Source organism: Hyperolius riggenbachi, chromosome 5 (assembly GCF_040937935.1).
Source record: "Hyperolius riggenbachi isolate aHypRig1 chromosome 5, aHypRig1.pri, whole genome shotgun sequence".
In the NCBI taxonomy this organism is placed as follows: Eukaryota; Metazoa; Chordata; class Amphibia; order Anura; family Hyperoliidae; genus Hyperolius; species Hyperolius riggenbachi.
This window is the reverse complement of record NC_090650.1, coordinates 402,737,922-402,754,286: the sequence shown is the minus strand read 5'-3', so window position 1 is coordinate 402,754,286 and position 16,365 is coordinate 402,737,922. Positions and strand designations below refer to the sequence as shown.

Below are 16,365 nucleotides of genomic sequence, written 5' to 3'. Positions count from 1 at the left end.
GACAGTTAGGTTTTATAGTATAGGATGTGGGTCAGACCTGCCCACTACATCTAACTACTTTCACTCCCTCTCCCCTTCTCCTCCATGTCAACTGTGCTCATTCTTGTCCAACTGGTACCATCTATCTCTCTCTCTCCCACATTTCTTTTTCTCTTTCCTATCCTTATTTTTTGATCCAATTTCCCACTTCCTTTCTGTCTCTTTCCCACTCCTCATATTTCTTTCCCTCCTTTGTCTCTCCACCTTCACATCTTTGTCCATCTCTTTCCCACCTTCCTGCCCCCTCCTCTCTATCTTATGAAGCAGGTAGTTTGGTGGTGAAATCCCAACAATAAAAGCAACAGGTGCGCACCACTATGAGGACAAAAATTATGGCTATGCAAAGTGTGCTAGGGGAACAGATTTGGATAGAGCAACCCCTCTTAGGATTGTATTTAAAGAGGAACTCCAACCAAGAATTTAACTTTATCCCAATCAGTAGCTGATACCCCCTTTTACATGAGAAATATATTGCTTTTCACAAACAGACCATCAGGGGGCGCTGTATGACTGATATTGTGGTGAAACCCTTCCCACAAGAATCTCTGAGGGCCGCGGTGCTCCTGGCAAACTACCACAATGTAACAATGTTCAGAGACAGGAAACAGCTGCTTACAGCTGTCTCTAATGGCCAAAACAGCTAGCAGCAGCTACATAACCTGCCCACAGTAAAAATGTCACCATGCGATACATGTCAGAATGTAAATCGGGGAGAGGAAAGATTTTACAATGAGCAAACACTGACTAAATCATTTATACATAATTATTGTAAAAATGAAGCACTTTTTTATTACATTATTTTCACTGGAGTTCCTCTTTAAATGATCTATGGGAACTTTCCCATGTCATTTACACAGATCCTTCTGGTGAAGTGGCTGTTTTAGCCAAACTATTAAGGAATTATTATTGCATGGACTCCTCTCCAATCTTCATTTCCTTCTATGGGTTTGTATGGTCAGACAGCAGGTAGTAATATATCCTAGTATTTGCACTGCCATTGCATTGGGGCTCATTCACTTGTACTCTTACTATATGAATATTGTTGCACTTTATTACTATTTATTATTCAATAACTGATGGCTGATGCTTCATCAAGCACTTTTGTGTACACTACATTCATTGTATGCTGTATGTTTACTGTATACTGTATGTAATTTCAAACTCTGGAAAACATGGCAACCTCTTTGCTAGTCTTGCACTCACCTCTGAGGCTTCCTGCTGTGGGCGTGATGGAGGTGATGTTGATTCCATAGGTGAAAGTCAGGTCAACCCCGGAGGAGTCAGCAAAGCCAAGTTGTGCTATGTAGACGTTGATGGGATAGACCCCGGCACTGGCATTTTGCACCAGACATCTTATCTCATTCACTTGTGAAGGAAACATAAAGGAATAATGAAGGAATTAAACAAGATATGTATGTTTGCAGAGATAATCGTACTGATGCAGAATTTCTTTAATTGTTTTGATTATTTATTAAAAGTGAAGCTCAATAGGTTTTGTTCAAGTTTATTCATCTTTTAATCTCCCTGGCGTTCAATTTTCCCAGGATTTCTGTGCAAAAAGTGATAAAATTTATTTGTAAAAGTTTTTTTTCCTCTAACTTGCCAAAATGTGTCAAGCAAGGGTCTAGTATACAGTGCAGGAGAGTATTGATGTGTATGCACGTCATTATTGTTCACAGCATGTTTTTATGGACGGATATATCTGTCCATACCGCTAGGGAGGATGCTCACAAGATGGGTAGAATTGACTCACCCCCTGCGTGTGACTCACCGGTGATGTTGAGAATGGCGCAGCTGATGTTGCCGATAGTGACATAGGTTGTGTCGTTATTCGTACTGTCAGAGAATCCGGTGCCATTTATTACCAGGACTTGGTAATCTCCACTCCGCTCTATAACACGGTTTATAAAACAAGATTTGTAAATATTCGGGAGAATGTTTATTCAAGTATTAAAATATATACTGTAAGACTATTAAGAGGATCTGTAGGAAGAGGAGAGAGGAGTTCTGAGTTCAGGTCCACTTTAAGAAAAGTCTAAAAAAAACACCTCTTTTCCCAAGCTATTGAACTGCAGAACACATGGCCACAGGGCTTTGAGTCCCGGCGGAGAAAAGCACTATAAAATATTATTATTTTATTATTAGTAGTATTATTATTGTTGGTATTATTATTAACATCCAGCAAATGTTCTTTCAAAACAGTGTCTGTGGTTAGGTAATTAAAGACCATTTCTCACGGACTTTTCTCCTCTGGAATTCACTCTCACAACACACTTGCCACTCTCTAACTCTTCATGATTTCAAACACACTGTTAAAACCCGCCCTTTCAAGCTAAGTTAAATGAAGGCACCTCCTCACCATGGTCTACCTCCCATGGAAACTCAGAGACCACTGATATACAGCTTGCTCGCTACCCTACTTTGTATTTCCTCCTTTATCCCTTTAGGAATGCTCTGTATGAACGCTTGATCACAGTTGCTAAAAAATGAGGGATCTCCGATGGTTTGCGACAAATGAGAAGTCGGCGCATGGTTATATAGTTACATAGTAATTTGGGTTGAAAAAAAAGACATATGTCCATGGAGTGGGTAGGATGGAAGCGCCCAATGTGCGTTCTATTTTAGTATTTTAAAAAAAAAAAGAAAAAATTATATTATAAAAAGATAGGTAATTACTTACCTCTCCAGAAGATATAGACACCAGTTTAACTGGAAAAAAGTTTTTACTCAAAAAGCAATCTGACAAGGCGTTTCCTGGGTCATGGCCCGCTTCCTCAGGTCAATACAAAATGCCTTGATAACATAAGGGATAGAGTGTAGGCGTCTACACTCTGTCCCCTATGTTATCAAGGCATTTTGTATTGACCTGAGGAAGCGGGCCACGTACTACTGTAGAGCGACCATCCAGTATCCAGCAGGACCTTGAGTACCGAGCAGATTATTCCCTACCAGGCCTATACGGGGGTTGCAGGAGCTGCAACCTACCTTTGTGAGTATATATTTATATGAGTTTATCCTCCCTATACCTAACAGTACTGCACTGTTGGGCTCCCGGTCTCTCCCTACTTTCTTGGCCCTTACAAGAATCACCAAAGAAAAAACCCTATATGTCCATGGAGTTCAACCCAAAACCCCGGTTGAACCCAACAATGGCCCAACTCGGGTCCGCTGATCAGATAGTTACCAGAAGCACAAGTAGTTTAAATGGAGCTGTGGCTTGTTTGCTACAAACAACAAACACAAATTATTGTCCAAACCGATGCATCATGATAGATCTTGCTACATGGTCAATAATCACTGTCCTTTGCCATCAATTTTCTGTGTACTTATCAACAGGAAACCCCGGCAGGAAAATCACTGCTGTTCCTGGGGAAATACGAGGTCTTTTTGAAAAATGTTTCCTCCTTGTTCCCACTGTTCTCCTTAAAGGGAACCAGAGAGGAAGCACCCTTGTGTATTTTACCATGTATATCAGTAAGAACATTAGAGAAAACACTTACCATGCTCTCTGTTTCCTCCTCACTGCTAAAAGTGTCTGTTAACAGCAGTCACAAGAATCCCAGACTGAGCAATTAAATCTGGCTTTGCTGGGAATGATTATAGCTGAGTCATTATAGCAAAGCCACAAGGGGGCAGGCTTGGGCTTGAAATAACACCACAGAAGACAGACTTAGCTATAATCTTTCTGTAGCAAAGCTAGACGGAGCAGCCTGACTTCTCAGTCGGGGATTCTTATCAGACGTGATAACAGTCAGATTACACAGAGAACAATGAAACAAAGGGCAGATTAGGTGTTTACTGTCATGTTCCCACTGATTTATAAGGTAAAATACAAGAGGGTGCTTCATCTCTGGTTCTCTTTAACATACCAAGAAAATTGAATGATTATAGTTTGTATGGGGGCTTTGCTATTAACCAATAAAGTCGACGCCGTTGTGCAGTAGTTGTGCAGTAGTGTACGCAAAGCTTCAATGACATTTTTTAAATAAATCTTTTAAAGTGTACATGATGTTTTAGTTTGTTTGCCCAAAACAGTTTATTAAATTTACTAATAGAATTAAATTTACTAATAGAGGACCAAAAGTCTGAAACAGGCTGTCTACATGTGGGTTTGATATGGCTGTGTAAAACTTAAAGCTATAGGCTTGCTATAAACCAGCGGTTCTGGATGCTTGCTTGGCTTAACAAGGGCGGAAAGGGATAATTTGCATATTTAGTAGGTGTGCATTGTGGGTAACCACAAATGTTCATTTATAACTGAATTATTGCAAATTTTCTTCTGTTTTAAGAAGGCAATATCACCAAGCTTTGCTTTTTTAGTAGGAGGGCTTTTTGGTTCCTTTCATCCCCCTATACATTCCTAGTAGTTTGGGTCACCCTGAGCTGCTTGGTTACTCTACTAATAGAATTAAATGGGTAATAAGACAATTATCTTATTCTCTTGTTCTATAAAACTGTAAAACATACGATAGTAGTATACACAAATCACTAAGATTTCAATCGTCTTTATATAGGATTAGGAAGCGACTTTTGGGCCTTAGCAGGATGTCTCTTAGGCCCCAGGCTCCAAAAGAACTGCTCCTAGCTAACATCAGAACATATCAAGCTTCTCTTTCATTATACTACTAAGATATGATGTAAAAATTGCAAAAGGTTTACTACTCATAACTGTTATTGAAATGTTCATGTATATGCGATTCTTGGTCTAACATATTGAAAATTCACATGGTTAAATGTATATGACTATATTTAGACACAAAACGACCAATTGTTAATATTTTTTATTCAAAAACCCATTAAAAATGATTTGAATATAAAGTGTGCATGAGACCAAAGAGGTCTCAGGTATTATACTTACCTGGGGCTCCCTCCAGCCACCTTGAGGTCTCTCTGTCCCTTAACGTCTCCTTGGACCGCTCCTGTCTCCCGATAGATGGCCTGGTATTCTGGCCGAGTTGGTCTTCATCGTACATGCGCAACCTGACCGTGTGTGCTCCCCATCGCGCTCCTGCGGCTGGGAGCATTTGTTCAGAGGGAGACGGGCGAGGGAGCGAGCAGCCTCAAGGGGGCTGGAAGAATCCCCAGGTAAGTATAAAACCTGAGACCTCTTTGGTCTCAGGTTTCCTTTAGAAACTAAAATAATGCCTATAGAGTGTATTAGTTATTATATTAGTGTTTTTTTGTGTTACCTTATTATTGTTGGATTATTACAATATATATTAAGTTATTTTAAATGTTAGTGAATGTGTAGAAGTAGTGCTGATCATGTCAGAAACCCATCGGGGTACATCTAGTTCTGATAAAGAAGCTGCTCTAGATAGATAAGTGGAAACTCTACCTGTGTGAAAAGAACTGACCACTGGTGTCTTCTGCACATCCCAGGAGTAGCCACAATTTCCTGTGCAGTTTGATGGGATTCCATTGATGTAGACTACCACCTGTTGAATAACCAGACATATTTGGTTGAGAGGCAACTGGTAGATGACGATTATCAAAGTTTACTTTTTACACAGTAGTTTTGGAATAAAACATTTTAATGGGCTGATGCATCTTGTCTTCTTGGTTGTGTAGCCCTTGACCTCACTTGTATTACTACCTAATAGTTTTAAATGCAGCCAATATGCACAGCATGTATCCTCAGTTATACCCAAGACCGAGGAACCTCTGCCATGCTACAAGTTCTCGGTAACTTTGTAACAAAATGGGATACTGCTTAGGCTCTAAATGTAGTCAGAGATCCTCAGTCAAGCATCTCTGAAGCAGCAGACCACCAACACATTTAATAAAAATAAGTGAATCAGCCATAATCAACCTGATTGTTTGATTTTATTGTAATATCATTCTGAAATGATCATTTCGGCCCACTTGTGGAAGGAAAGCTGCTAACCAATTTGATCATATAGATGGAATAGATCAAAAAAACTACTTGCATGTTGCTAATTGCGCTTAGTGGTTATTGATGTGGACATGCACCCTTAAGGGGTTGTAGGGACTTATTACACAGGTGTGGTGTTCACTCATATTTTGGTCTTTAAAGTTGACCAGAGATGAAACACCCTCATGTATTTTACCATATAGATCAGTGGAAAACTTAGAGAAAACACCTACCATGCTTTCTGTTTCATTCTGCACTGCACAGCTTGCTTCTAATCAGACCTGATAAAATCCCCCACTGAGCATTCAGCCTGGCTTTGCTATAATGATTCCTGAGCAGAGCCAGCAGGGGGCAGGCTTGGACTTGAAAAGACACGAGAGAACACAGACTGAGCTATAAATATTCCTGAGCAAAGCCAGACTGAATGCTCAGTCGGGGATTTTATCTGGGATGATTAGAAGCAAGCTGTGCAGTGCAGAATGAAACAGAAAGCATGGTAGGTGTTTTCTCAAATGTTCCCACTGATCTATATGGTAAAATACATGAGGGTGCTTCGTCTCTGGTTCCTTTAAGCACTTTAAAGGATACCCGAGGTGAGAGGTATATGGAGGCTGCCCTATTTATTTTAAACAATGCCAGTAGCTTGGCAGTCCTGTTGATCTTCTGGCATAAGTAGTGTCTGAGTCAAAACCCTGGAACAAGCATATGGCTAATTCAGTAAAACCTGAGTCAGCTGAGTCTGAGTACCTGATCTGCTGCATGCCTGTTCAGGGTCCAAGGCTAAAAGTATTAGAGGCACAGGGACAGGAGGACTGCCAAGCAACTGGTATTGTTTAAAAGGAAATAAATACAGCAGCCTCCATATACCTCTCACCTCGAGTATCCTGTAACTGACTTGATGATGTATGCTGGTGTCTCAGGAAATACATTGTCAGGGTGCATTGTTGTTAATACATTTGTTTGATGAATTTCTATTGGTGACCTTTTCTGGAAGATAGACCAACACTTACCTTTTTTTTTCAACTGTTCTATTTTTCACTAGGCGTCTCCTACCTATTCAAACATACCCTAATTTATATTAGTTTTGGAGCATAATCATTACAAGGAAAAACCTGGCATAATGTGCCTGGCCTACAAATCTGTCCACAAAACCTGCCCAACCTACATTTCCAAGCTTACTCAGAGGTACACACCTAGTTGCTCACTCCGCTTCTCCAATGAACTTCTCCTGCTCCCCCCCCCCCCGCATCACCCAGTCCTATGCGCGCCTCCAGGACTTCTCAAGAGCTGCTCTAATACTATGGAACTTCCTACCTGCCCCCCATTAAGTTTTCCGTCCTTCAACATCTTCAAGAAGGCCCTCAAAACTCACCATTTCACTCTGGCCTACCCCCCTCACTAATGATCTAAGCCCGCAGCTGAACTCTGATCCCCTAACTTTTGTGTCCCTACCTCTCCCTCTAGATTGTAAGCCTTTGGCAGTGTCCTTTTCCTTGTGTCTCCCACCTGTTCATACACCTTTATCACTGTACACCCATCCTATGGATCTGTGAGAACTCTTGAGGGAACTCGACTTGACTAATCTCCATGCTTCCATCCAGTGACTGATTAAGCATTACCTTGTACTCATACTGTGCTGCATGACCTGGTTTGCATGTATTCCGCAATGGTGAAGATTAATATGTACGCCCCTGGAGCGGAAAGAGACCAACCGCGGGGCGAAGCTATATTGCAGATGATGCACTAGTGGTTAAGTATAAATATGGCTATAATTCCTATAATTGTGAAGTCATTCACAAACCCTCTAGGGCCTTTTTCTCTGTGATTGCTGTGCTCAAAAATGATACAGCAGATAGTGGAAACTTGACAGCGCATCCTATATATTAACAAGAGGTTATAAGTATTATAAGTATGCATGGGACCTGTGGGTGGCGCAGTTGTGGGCACTGGCTTAGTGTGGGTGGAGGCTTAGTGTGGCGACAGCTTAGTGTGAATGGTGCAGTTGTGGGTGGAGGCTTAATAGGCTGGCAGCTTAGTGCAGCGGTTGTGGTGTGCGTGCGCAGCTGCGCCCATGCATATTTAAGTATGCATGTATGCAACGGTGGGCGGTGGCATAGAGTGGACAGTGCAGTTGTGGGCGGTGGCTTAGTGTGGGTGGTGGCTTCTTCTTTTGAGAATTGGGGGTTTCCTGGTAGTGCAGAACAGACATTTTTGTTTAAAACGGCCCATTTTCCTTTCATGTTTTAGTGCAAACAAGGGCAGATTTATACTTTTTCTGCCACAGGGCAACTTTCTCTTGGCTTCCCTTAGACGTGTAGTAGGTCAGCCCCATTTCAAGTGCAGCCCCCTCTTCGTTCTGTAACATAGTACAACAGCCCATTTTTTTCATGTGCAACTATTTGTGGCTCTTCCCCCCATATTTGCAGCCACTTTTTCCATATGCAGCAACTTTTTTTCCCCGTCTAGCCACCTCCTCTCGGACAGCAACTTCCCAAGGCCTGGGCCTAGGTTAGAGTGACCAGTCGTCCCGGATTGCCCGGGACGCGTCCCGGATTCGGGGTCCGATGTCCCAGGCAGCATGAGGTCCCGGGAAACGTCCCGCTTTCAGCAGCGGGACGTCCCGGCCTCAGGACTCTGGCCACTCTCTCTTCATGAACTGGCAGCGGCGTCTATAGACGCCATGCCAGTTCATTGCCCGCAGCCCCGCTCCAGCCTCCTCTTCCGGTGTCTGTTCCGACACCGGCAGGCGAGCAGGGCTACGGCAAGATGGCTGCCGAAGCCCTGTACTGGAGACCTATTTGTGTCTCCAGTACTGGGCTTCGGGCGCCATCTTGCCGTAGCCCTGTCAGCGCGGGAGACCAGAGAGAGCAGGAGGAACAAGACGGTCCCGGGACGGAGCAGCGCGCCAGAGGAAGACTTCTGCCAGGTGAGTAAATGGTTTTTTTCCAGGTGTACTTTGCCTGCATTGCGTTTCATTTGTGGTGAAATGTTTGCCCACATTATGTTTCATTCCTGGTGAAATGTTTGCCCGCATTGCGTTTCATTCCTGGTGAAATGTTTGCCCGCATTGCGTTTCATTTCTGGTGAAATGTTTGCCTGTATTGCGTTTATCTTCTGGTGAAGCATTTGCCCGCATTGCGTTTCATTTCTGGTGAAATGTTTGCCCGCAGTGTGTTTCTTGTCTGGTGAAATGTTTGCCCGCAGTGCGTGTCTTGTCTGGTGAAATGTTTGCCCGCAGTGCGTTTCTTGTCTGGTGAAATGTTTGCCTGCAGTGCGTTTCTTTTCTGGTGAAATGTTTGCCTGTATTGCGTTTATCTTCTGGTGAAATGTTTTCCCGCAGTTCGTTTCTTTTCTGGTGAAATGTTTGCCCGCAGTGCGTTTCTTGTCTGGTGAAATGTTTGCCTGCAGTGCGTTTCTTTTCTGGTGAAATGTTTGCCCGCAGTGCGTTTCTTTTCTGGTGAAATGTTTGCCCGCATTGCGTTTCTTTTCTGGTGAAATGTTTGCCCGCATTGCGTTTCTTTTCTGGTGAAATGTTTGCCCGCATTGCGTTTATTTTGTACTGACATGTTGCCCGCATTGCGTTTATTTTGTACTGAAATGTTTGCCCGCATTGCGTTTATTTTGTACTGAAATGTTTGCCCGCATTGCGTTTATTTTGTACTGACATGTTGCCCGCATTGCGTTTACTTTGTACTGACATGTTGCCCGCATTGCGGTTATTTTGTACTGACATGTTTGCCCGCATTGCGTTTATTTTGTACTGACATGTTGCCCGCATTGCGGTTATTTTGTGCTGACATGTTGCCTATTGCGTTTATTTTCTGGTATCCGGGGTAACTGTTACTGCATTTATTATTTAATGGTCATAGATGGCTATGTTTGCTGCTTTGTGGTTACGGTATACTATTAGCATCACACAGTTTCTGCACACCCATGATGCAAAGTCTCGTTTGTCCACATCATGGTGTAAACACTGCTTTCTTATGCCTCGCTGTTACATCATTACGTTAGCTCCGCCCATACAATGTCATGGCCACGCCAATTTTTCGCCGCCCCCCCCCAGTCTTCGTCGCAGCACGCTCCTCAGTCCTCCCCACTTTTCGCCCCTACGCGCGCCCCCCCCCCCCCCCCCACGCCCCCCTCCCCGTCCCAGGTTGGACCCACAAAAATATGGTCACTCTACCTAGGTGGCCTTTCCAGAATTCCATGCCTGAGTGTAAAGCGCACAGCTGCACACACTTCAGCAGACAGCGGATGCATTGGCATTCGTCATAAATGGCAGATGTCCATACCTGCTGCAATGGAATGACTTGTGTTGCATTGTACATGCCATGCAATAATGAATGTTTATAATGTCTGTATTGTACCTGAGGTCTTCTGTGCACTGTTCTCACAAGGTCTCCGAGCAGATGCTGGCGGAAGAGGCCTCCATCAGTGACTTTTGTGGCAATCACCTTGGCATTCACTCCTGTGACAGCTGAGTTATTTATCTAGCCGAGGCACAGAATACAAGTTATGATTACTATGACTTGAGATAAATTTACATTTTTGGAGCTCTTGAAAACATATGCAGTATGTTAATGATACCTTAAAGTGGGCCTGAACTCTGGCCTGAACTCTGTACTGGGCTCATTAACCCGGTTGCCAATATCTTTAATCTAGGGTGTGATGTCCCCAGAGCAGGGGCGGCACCAGGGGGGTGCTTTTGGGTGCTCAAGCAACCCCTAGAATTGTCCAAGCACCCCCAAAGCACTCCCTGGCGTGAACTGACTTCAGGCGTCTAAGAGTCAGTTCACAGCGACAGCCTGAAGCAGCAGAGCAGGGCTACGGTAAGATGGCTTCCGAAAGCCCTGCTCTGCAGACTTGGAGTCTGCAGTGCAGGGCTTCGGGCGGCCATTTTCCTGTAGCCCTGCTCTCAGCACGGGCAGGAAGTCACCTGACGTCGGGAAGGAAGAGGATCGTGGGAGCTGCGCGCCACAAGGAGGTCGGGACAGGAGGTCGGGACAGGAAGAGGTCGGGAAAGGAGGTCTTCTGACTGTAGGTGAATAAATGGATATTTCTTTTTCAACAGGTGGTGCTGATTGTGGTCAGATCTGCTGAGGATTGTGCATATTGTGGTCAGATCTGCGGAGCATTGTGCATATTGTGGTCAGATCTGCTGAGGATTGTGCATATTGTGGTCAGATCTGCTGAGGATTGTGCATATTGGGGTCATATCTGCTGAGGATTGTGCATATTGTGGTCAGATCTGCTGAGGATTGTGCATATTGGGGTCATATCTGCTAATGATTGTGCATATTGGGGTCAGATCTGCTAACGATTGTGCATATTGGGGTCAGATCTGCTAACGATTGTGCATATTGGGGTCAGATCTGCTAACAATTGTGCATATTGGGGTCAGATCTGCCAAATTACTGAACGTGTTTTTTGTTCAAATCTGCTCACATTACGTGTATTTTCGTGAGAAAACCTGCACAATTATGTGAATTGTCTCGGGAAAGGGTCAACAAAACTTGAGCCCTCTGTCTTTGCATTGCACTTTTAAAGGGAACCCGAGGTGAGAATAATATTGAGGCTGCCATATTTATCTCCTTTTAAAGTGAACCTCCGGACTAAAAATCAACTTAGCAGCACTGAAAAGGCTTTGTGTTTCTTTAACAGTTTCACAGCATCAGAACTTTGTATCTCTTATACAAGCCTCATTTTTAGCTGCACAGAAGAAAACTGCCCGGGCTTTTTTCCCCTGATGCTGTGCAAAGCATGATGGGATTTCTGATTTTGTTGTTCTCGTTCTGCTGTTTTAGGTTTCAATAATTTTTATTAAAGAATTTCAAAATATACACGTTCTGCTGTTTTAGTGCAATTTTTTTTTTTTTTCTTTTTTACATTTTGAATTTGACATTTGAAGCCTAGCGTGTGCAGCTGGGGGGGGGGGGGGGGGGGAGTAATCAGGACACCGGATAGTTGGAACTGTGTCTACTTCTCCTCGTCACCTCCTTTCAACCAAAAAGATGGCAGCCCCCATGAATCACAAACATTTGCCTGTTCTTTTAAAACAGGGTGGGTAAGAGATTATATTACCTATCTATTCTAATTAACATAACTAATGTAACTTAATGACAGTATGTTTGTTTAGGCTGAAGTTCCCCTTTAAGCAATACCAGCTGCCTGGCTGCCATGTTTGTCCTCTGCCTCTAATTCTTTCACCCATAGACCCTGAACAAGCATGCAGCAGGTCAGGGGTTCCTGACAATATTGTCAGAACTGACAAGATTAGCTGCATGCTTGTTTCTGGTGTAATTCAATTAACTATTGCAGCCAAATAGATCAGAAGGGCTGCCAGGCAACTAGAATTGTTTAAAAGGAAATAAATATGGCATCCTCCATATCACTCTCACCCCGGGTTCACTTTAAATTACAGTTAGCCCCGCCCTCATCCGGTCTTGAACACACCCATTTTTCTGCCACGGCGCCGCAGGTTGTAGCCACACCCATTTTTTTGCCGCAGCGCGCTTCGCGCACCGCAGGTCATCAGCTACCCCGGAAATTGGTCCAGCACCTGCATAGCACCCCCTAAAAAATTTCCTGGAGCCGCCACTCGTACCAGTGTGTCAAGAAAAGCCCAAGGAATCTCTGGGTTTGGTGTGGCGGGAGCCGAGCTCTGTGTTGATCTAGGATGTCAGTACTTCACACTGTTACTGCAGATCTTCCAGGATCTTGAACTCTTCTTGCTTTCCCCCTCCCCTCCCAGGGGACCCAGAGGCTCAAGTTGTCAGCAATTCAGGATCTCTTGATTACTTATTAAAGCCCATGAAACCTTTTCAGAGACAGCGCTGACAAAGGTCACACTGGCCTCATTGGTGGCGTGTGTGCGTCCCCCTCACCCATAGCTTGTTTTTCTTTTTTTTTTTTTTTTTGCATGGCTTTGCTAAAGTGCAGAGTTTTTTTTTAAATGTTTACTATGTGAATAAAATCAAAACACAAATGGAAATTATTATTTAACCTCCCTGGCAGTAAGCCCATGCTGAGCACGGGCTATGCCGCGCAGGAGGATTTCTCAGGCCCTGCTGGGCCGATTTGCATAATTTTTTTTTCAACACGCAGCTAGTTTGCTAGCTGCGTGTGCACTCTGATCGCCGCCGCTCCGCGCCGATTGTCCACCGCTCGCCGCGCCGCCTCCCCCCCCCCCAGTCCCGTGCGCTGCCTGTCCAATCAGTGCCAGGCAGCACTGAAGGGTAGATCGGGACTCCCAATGACGTCACGATGTCGCTGACGTCATGCCGCCCGACGCCATGGCGACGGGGGAAGCCCTCCAGGAAATCCTGAGGGTGGGGGGATGCCGATGCCCTGGGCTCGCTACATGATTTTAAAAAAATAAAATAAAAAAAAAAACTGCTCTGCTGCCCCCTGGCAGTTTTTAATAGACCGCTAGGAGGGTTAAACAAAAGTGACAGCAAAATGTATTTAGGGGATAACACTAGCTCATCTGTAAATAGAAAATCTCTTACCTGAAGAGGAGGTTGATATCCGGTAGCTGTGAGAAATTTAAACTGCCACGTGTATCCTCTGCAGTTTCCATAGTATTGCTGTAAAGACACCTGACCCAACTCTGGGATGGTCTGCAGATTGTATGTCAGGTCCTTGGCTGATACGTCAACAGGAAGGTCTACAAGATAATAAAATTAAACATCTTTTCAAACTTGTAAGCAGTGACTTGTTGTTAAAAGCCCACATTTCACCACCATAAATGGTCTGTGCTGCAGCAGGAGAGCCACAGGCACATACGCTGCATCACAAGCAGGTTGATTCAGCACTGTAGCTTGGCCCCATGCTCAACTATCACAAAACCAGTGCTGGTGATAGATAAGTATGATTAGGCACTGCTACTATGGCTGATGCCAACACAAAATAAATATCCTACGAGTCTATACACACAGGGCTGGTTTAAGGGGCCCTGTGGCACTGGGGCAAACTAGAGTTGGGGCCCCCCAGAGCAAAGCTTCTCTCCTCCCCGCCATTACCCCTCTGCTCCCCGGGGCCTTGCAAGTATAATAGCCATAATTACCTATTAGTCCCGGCGGGTGAGCGGACAGGCAACATTGATACACGCTGTCTCCCTGCCACTCTATGACCCAGTGCGTGTTTACACATGACGTGCCGGGTCATAGAGTGGGAGGGAGACAGCGTGTCTCAAAGTGCAGCTGCTGCCTGTCTGTAGGTAATTATGGCTATTATACTTGCAGGACCCCGGACCAGGCAGAATGTAGCAGAGTCGTCACTTCGGGGGGCTCAGCAGAGGTCGGGGCTCCAGGGCAGTTGCCCCCTCTGCCTCTATGGTAGTGCCGGCCCTGTACACACAAATCCTGCCCACCCTATATCTCTGACCTGGTCAGCAGATACACACCTGGCCGCCCACCTTGCTCCTCTAATGAGCTTCTCCTAACTACCCTACGCGGATCTCACAGTCCGATACACAACTGCAGGACTTTACTAAAGTCTCCATTGATCGAGCACTGTGCCCACAGAGAGGTGTGAGCTAGTATTATTGGGACTACTACTCCAGTGTCTCTGGCATTGTGTGTCTTACTGCTTATTTCCTGTATTGTGGTGTCTGTCACCCCATCATCATTGTGTGTAAATCTATTTATTGTTCAGCACTGTGTGATATGTTGGTACTATATAGATTCAAGAAATGGTGGTAGTGTATATAATATAGAAGGTGCTGCTCATCTATATGTTCTCCTTGCATTTGTGTGGGTTTCGTCTAAATATGGGCATAATGCTTGGCTCAGTCTTCTGCTCACAGGCATAACATAAACCAAGGGATAGCAAGACCTTCAAAACAAAGTATTAACTGACCTTTAGTTTTCTTCCCATAAGCCTGAATGGTGAATGTTCCTCCGATAGGTGGGGAGGCTGTTTGGGTCCTGTTGATATTGATGAGGGTCCCAGGAGTCCATGTTGTGGCTTCATAGATGGCAGAATCTGTGCCGGGCTGGATGTTCTGCTCACAGGTCAGGATGAAAAAAAATATCAGCGAGAGGCCATTATTACCTTCATGTCAACTGTGATTATCAACCTAGCAAATTTCCTCAGTTTAGGTTCACTTCAAAAAAAGCCGATACAAGATCTGCTCTGGACCCCAATAATGACATTCCACCTGGATTGGATTACATCTTCAAGAGGCACCACCCTCCAAAGACCATTTCAGCACAAATCGCTGGTTATGAACTGGTCAGTCTTAAAGGAGACCTGAAGTGAAAATAATCTCCTGAAATAAATATATATACCTGTAGTTTAATGTTAAATATAACTAGTCTGGAATCTCATATTCTTATTTTCAATTTAAAAAGCACCTACAGCAGAACAACAAGAACCTGGTTTCAGCATCAGAAATGCTTGCTATAACTAACATTGCTTTATATTGGTATGCAGCCTCGCCCTCCCAGTGATATTTAGACTAAGCTATGATGTCATGCAGTCTTCTGCCTCAGAGCACTGTAGGAGACCAGATGTTGTTTCTGCTCAGTACACAGATAGGGAAAAAAATCCCACAGTGATTCACCTTGCCAGCAGTAAAGTTGCAGGCACCACTGATAAATGTAAGTATGAAAATTAGGGTCAGAGAAGATTTTACAATGGACAAACACTGACTAATAAATGAATAATGTAAATAATACAAATAGCAAATGTATTCATTAAAGTGTACTTGAGGTAGGTAAAAATAAAATAGATACTCATCTCTGTGATCAATAGGCTCTTTTGACTCCTCCAGGCTCCTTCTTGCATCTAGACTACTTCTTTGTCTTGCAATTGTAAGCTATGATTGCCACCAGTCAGAGTATGGTGCATGTGCAGTCCACTCTGTGCTCCTGCCTGCATGGCATTGGCTGTGCACAGCATCCATGGCTGAGAACGTCCTCGGCATGCGAGGTTCGGAACTGGCAAACTCTGGACCCTCTTGCTCATAGCTGCTACGCACAGCCATGCGGAAGTGAATACAGAGAGGCAGGCATGGATTGCCAGTGCTTGCTCCCTGAAGATCCAACCAGAGTTCTCAACTGGGTATATTGCAGCAAGGTGGAGGAAAGGCCGGACACAATAAGGAGTCTGAAAAGCTCCTAAATCATGGAGGTCAGTATGTTTTGAAACAGTTTCCCTTCAGTAAAGTTCCTCTTTAAGTCTTGAAAGGTTAATTCAGATGTTTAAAGGGAACCTAAACTGAGAAGGATATGTTTTTTCCCTTTGAAAATAATGCCAGTTGCCTTACTCTCCTGCTGATACTGTGTCTCTAATACTTTCAACCACAGCCCCTGAACAAGCATGCAGATCAGGTGCTCTGACTGAAGTCAGACTGGATTAGCTACATGCTTGTTTCAGGTCTGTGATTCAGCCACTATGGCAGCGAAAGAGATCAGCAGGACTGCCAGGCAACTGGTATTGTTTAAAAG

At 44.2% G+C, this 16,365-nt stretch overlaps 1 protein-coding gene across 1 annotated transcript in view; it reads right to left on the bottom strand.

The window, feature by feature from the left end:
- LOC137519451 (fibrocystin-L-like) overlaps positions 1 to 16,365 on the bottom strand; it is a 388,270-nt gene that overhangs the window by 234,826 nt on the left and 137,079 nt on the right. The window contains exons 22-27 of the mRNA XM_068238405.1: positions 14,774 to 14,918; positions 13,423 to 13,580; positions 10,282 to 10,404; positions 5,378 to 5,477; positions 1,811 to 1,930; positions 1,243 to 1,404 (exon numbers count right to left, since the gene is read on the bottom strand). Coding sequence (XP_068094506.1) covers positions 1,243 to 1,404; positions 1,811 to 1,930; positions 5,378 to 5,477; positions 10,282 to 10,404; positions 13,423 to 13,580; positions 14,774 to 14,918 — 808 coding nt within the window. The remainder of the gene's footprint in view (positions 1 to 1,242; positions 1,405 to 1,810; positions 1,931 to 5,377; positions 5,478 to 10,281; positions 10,405 to 13,422; positions 13,581 to 14,773; positions 14,919 to 16,365) is intronic.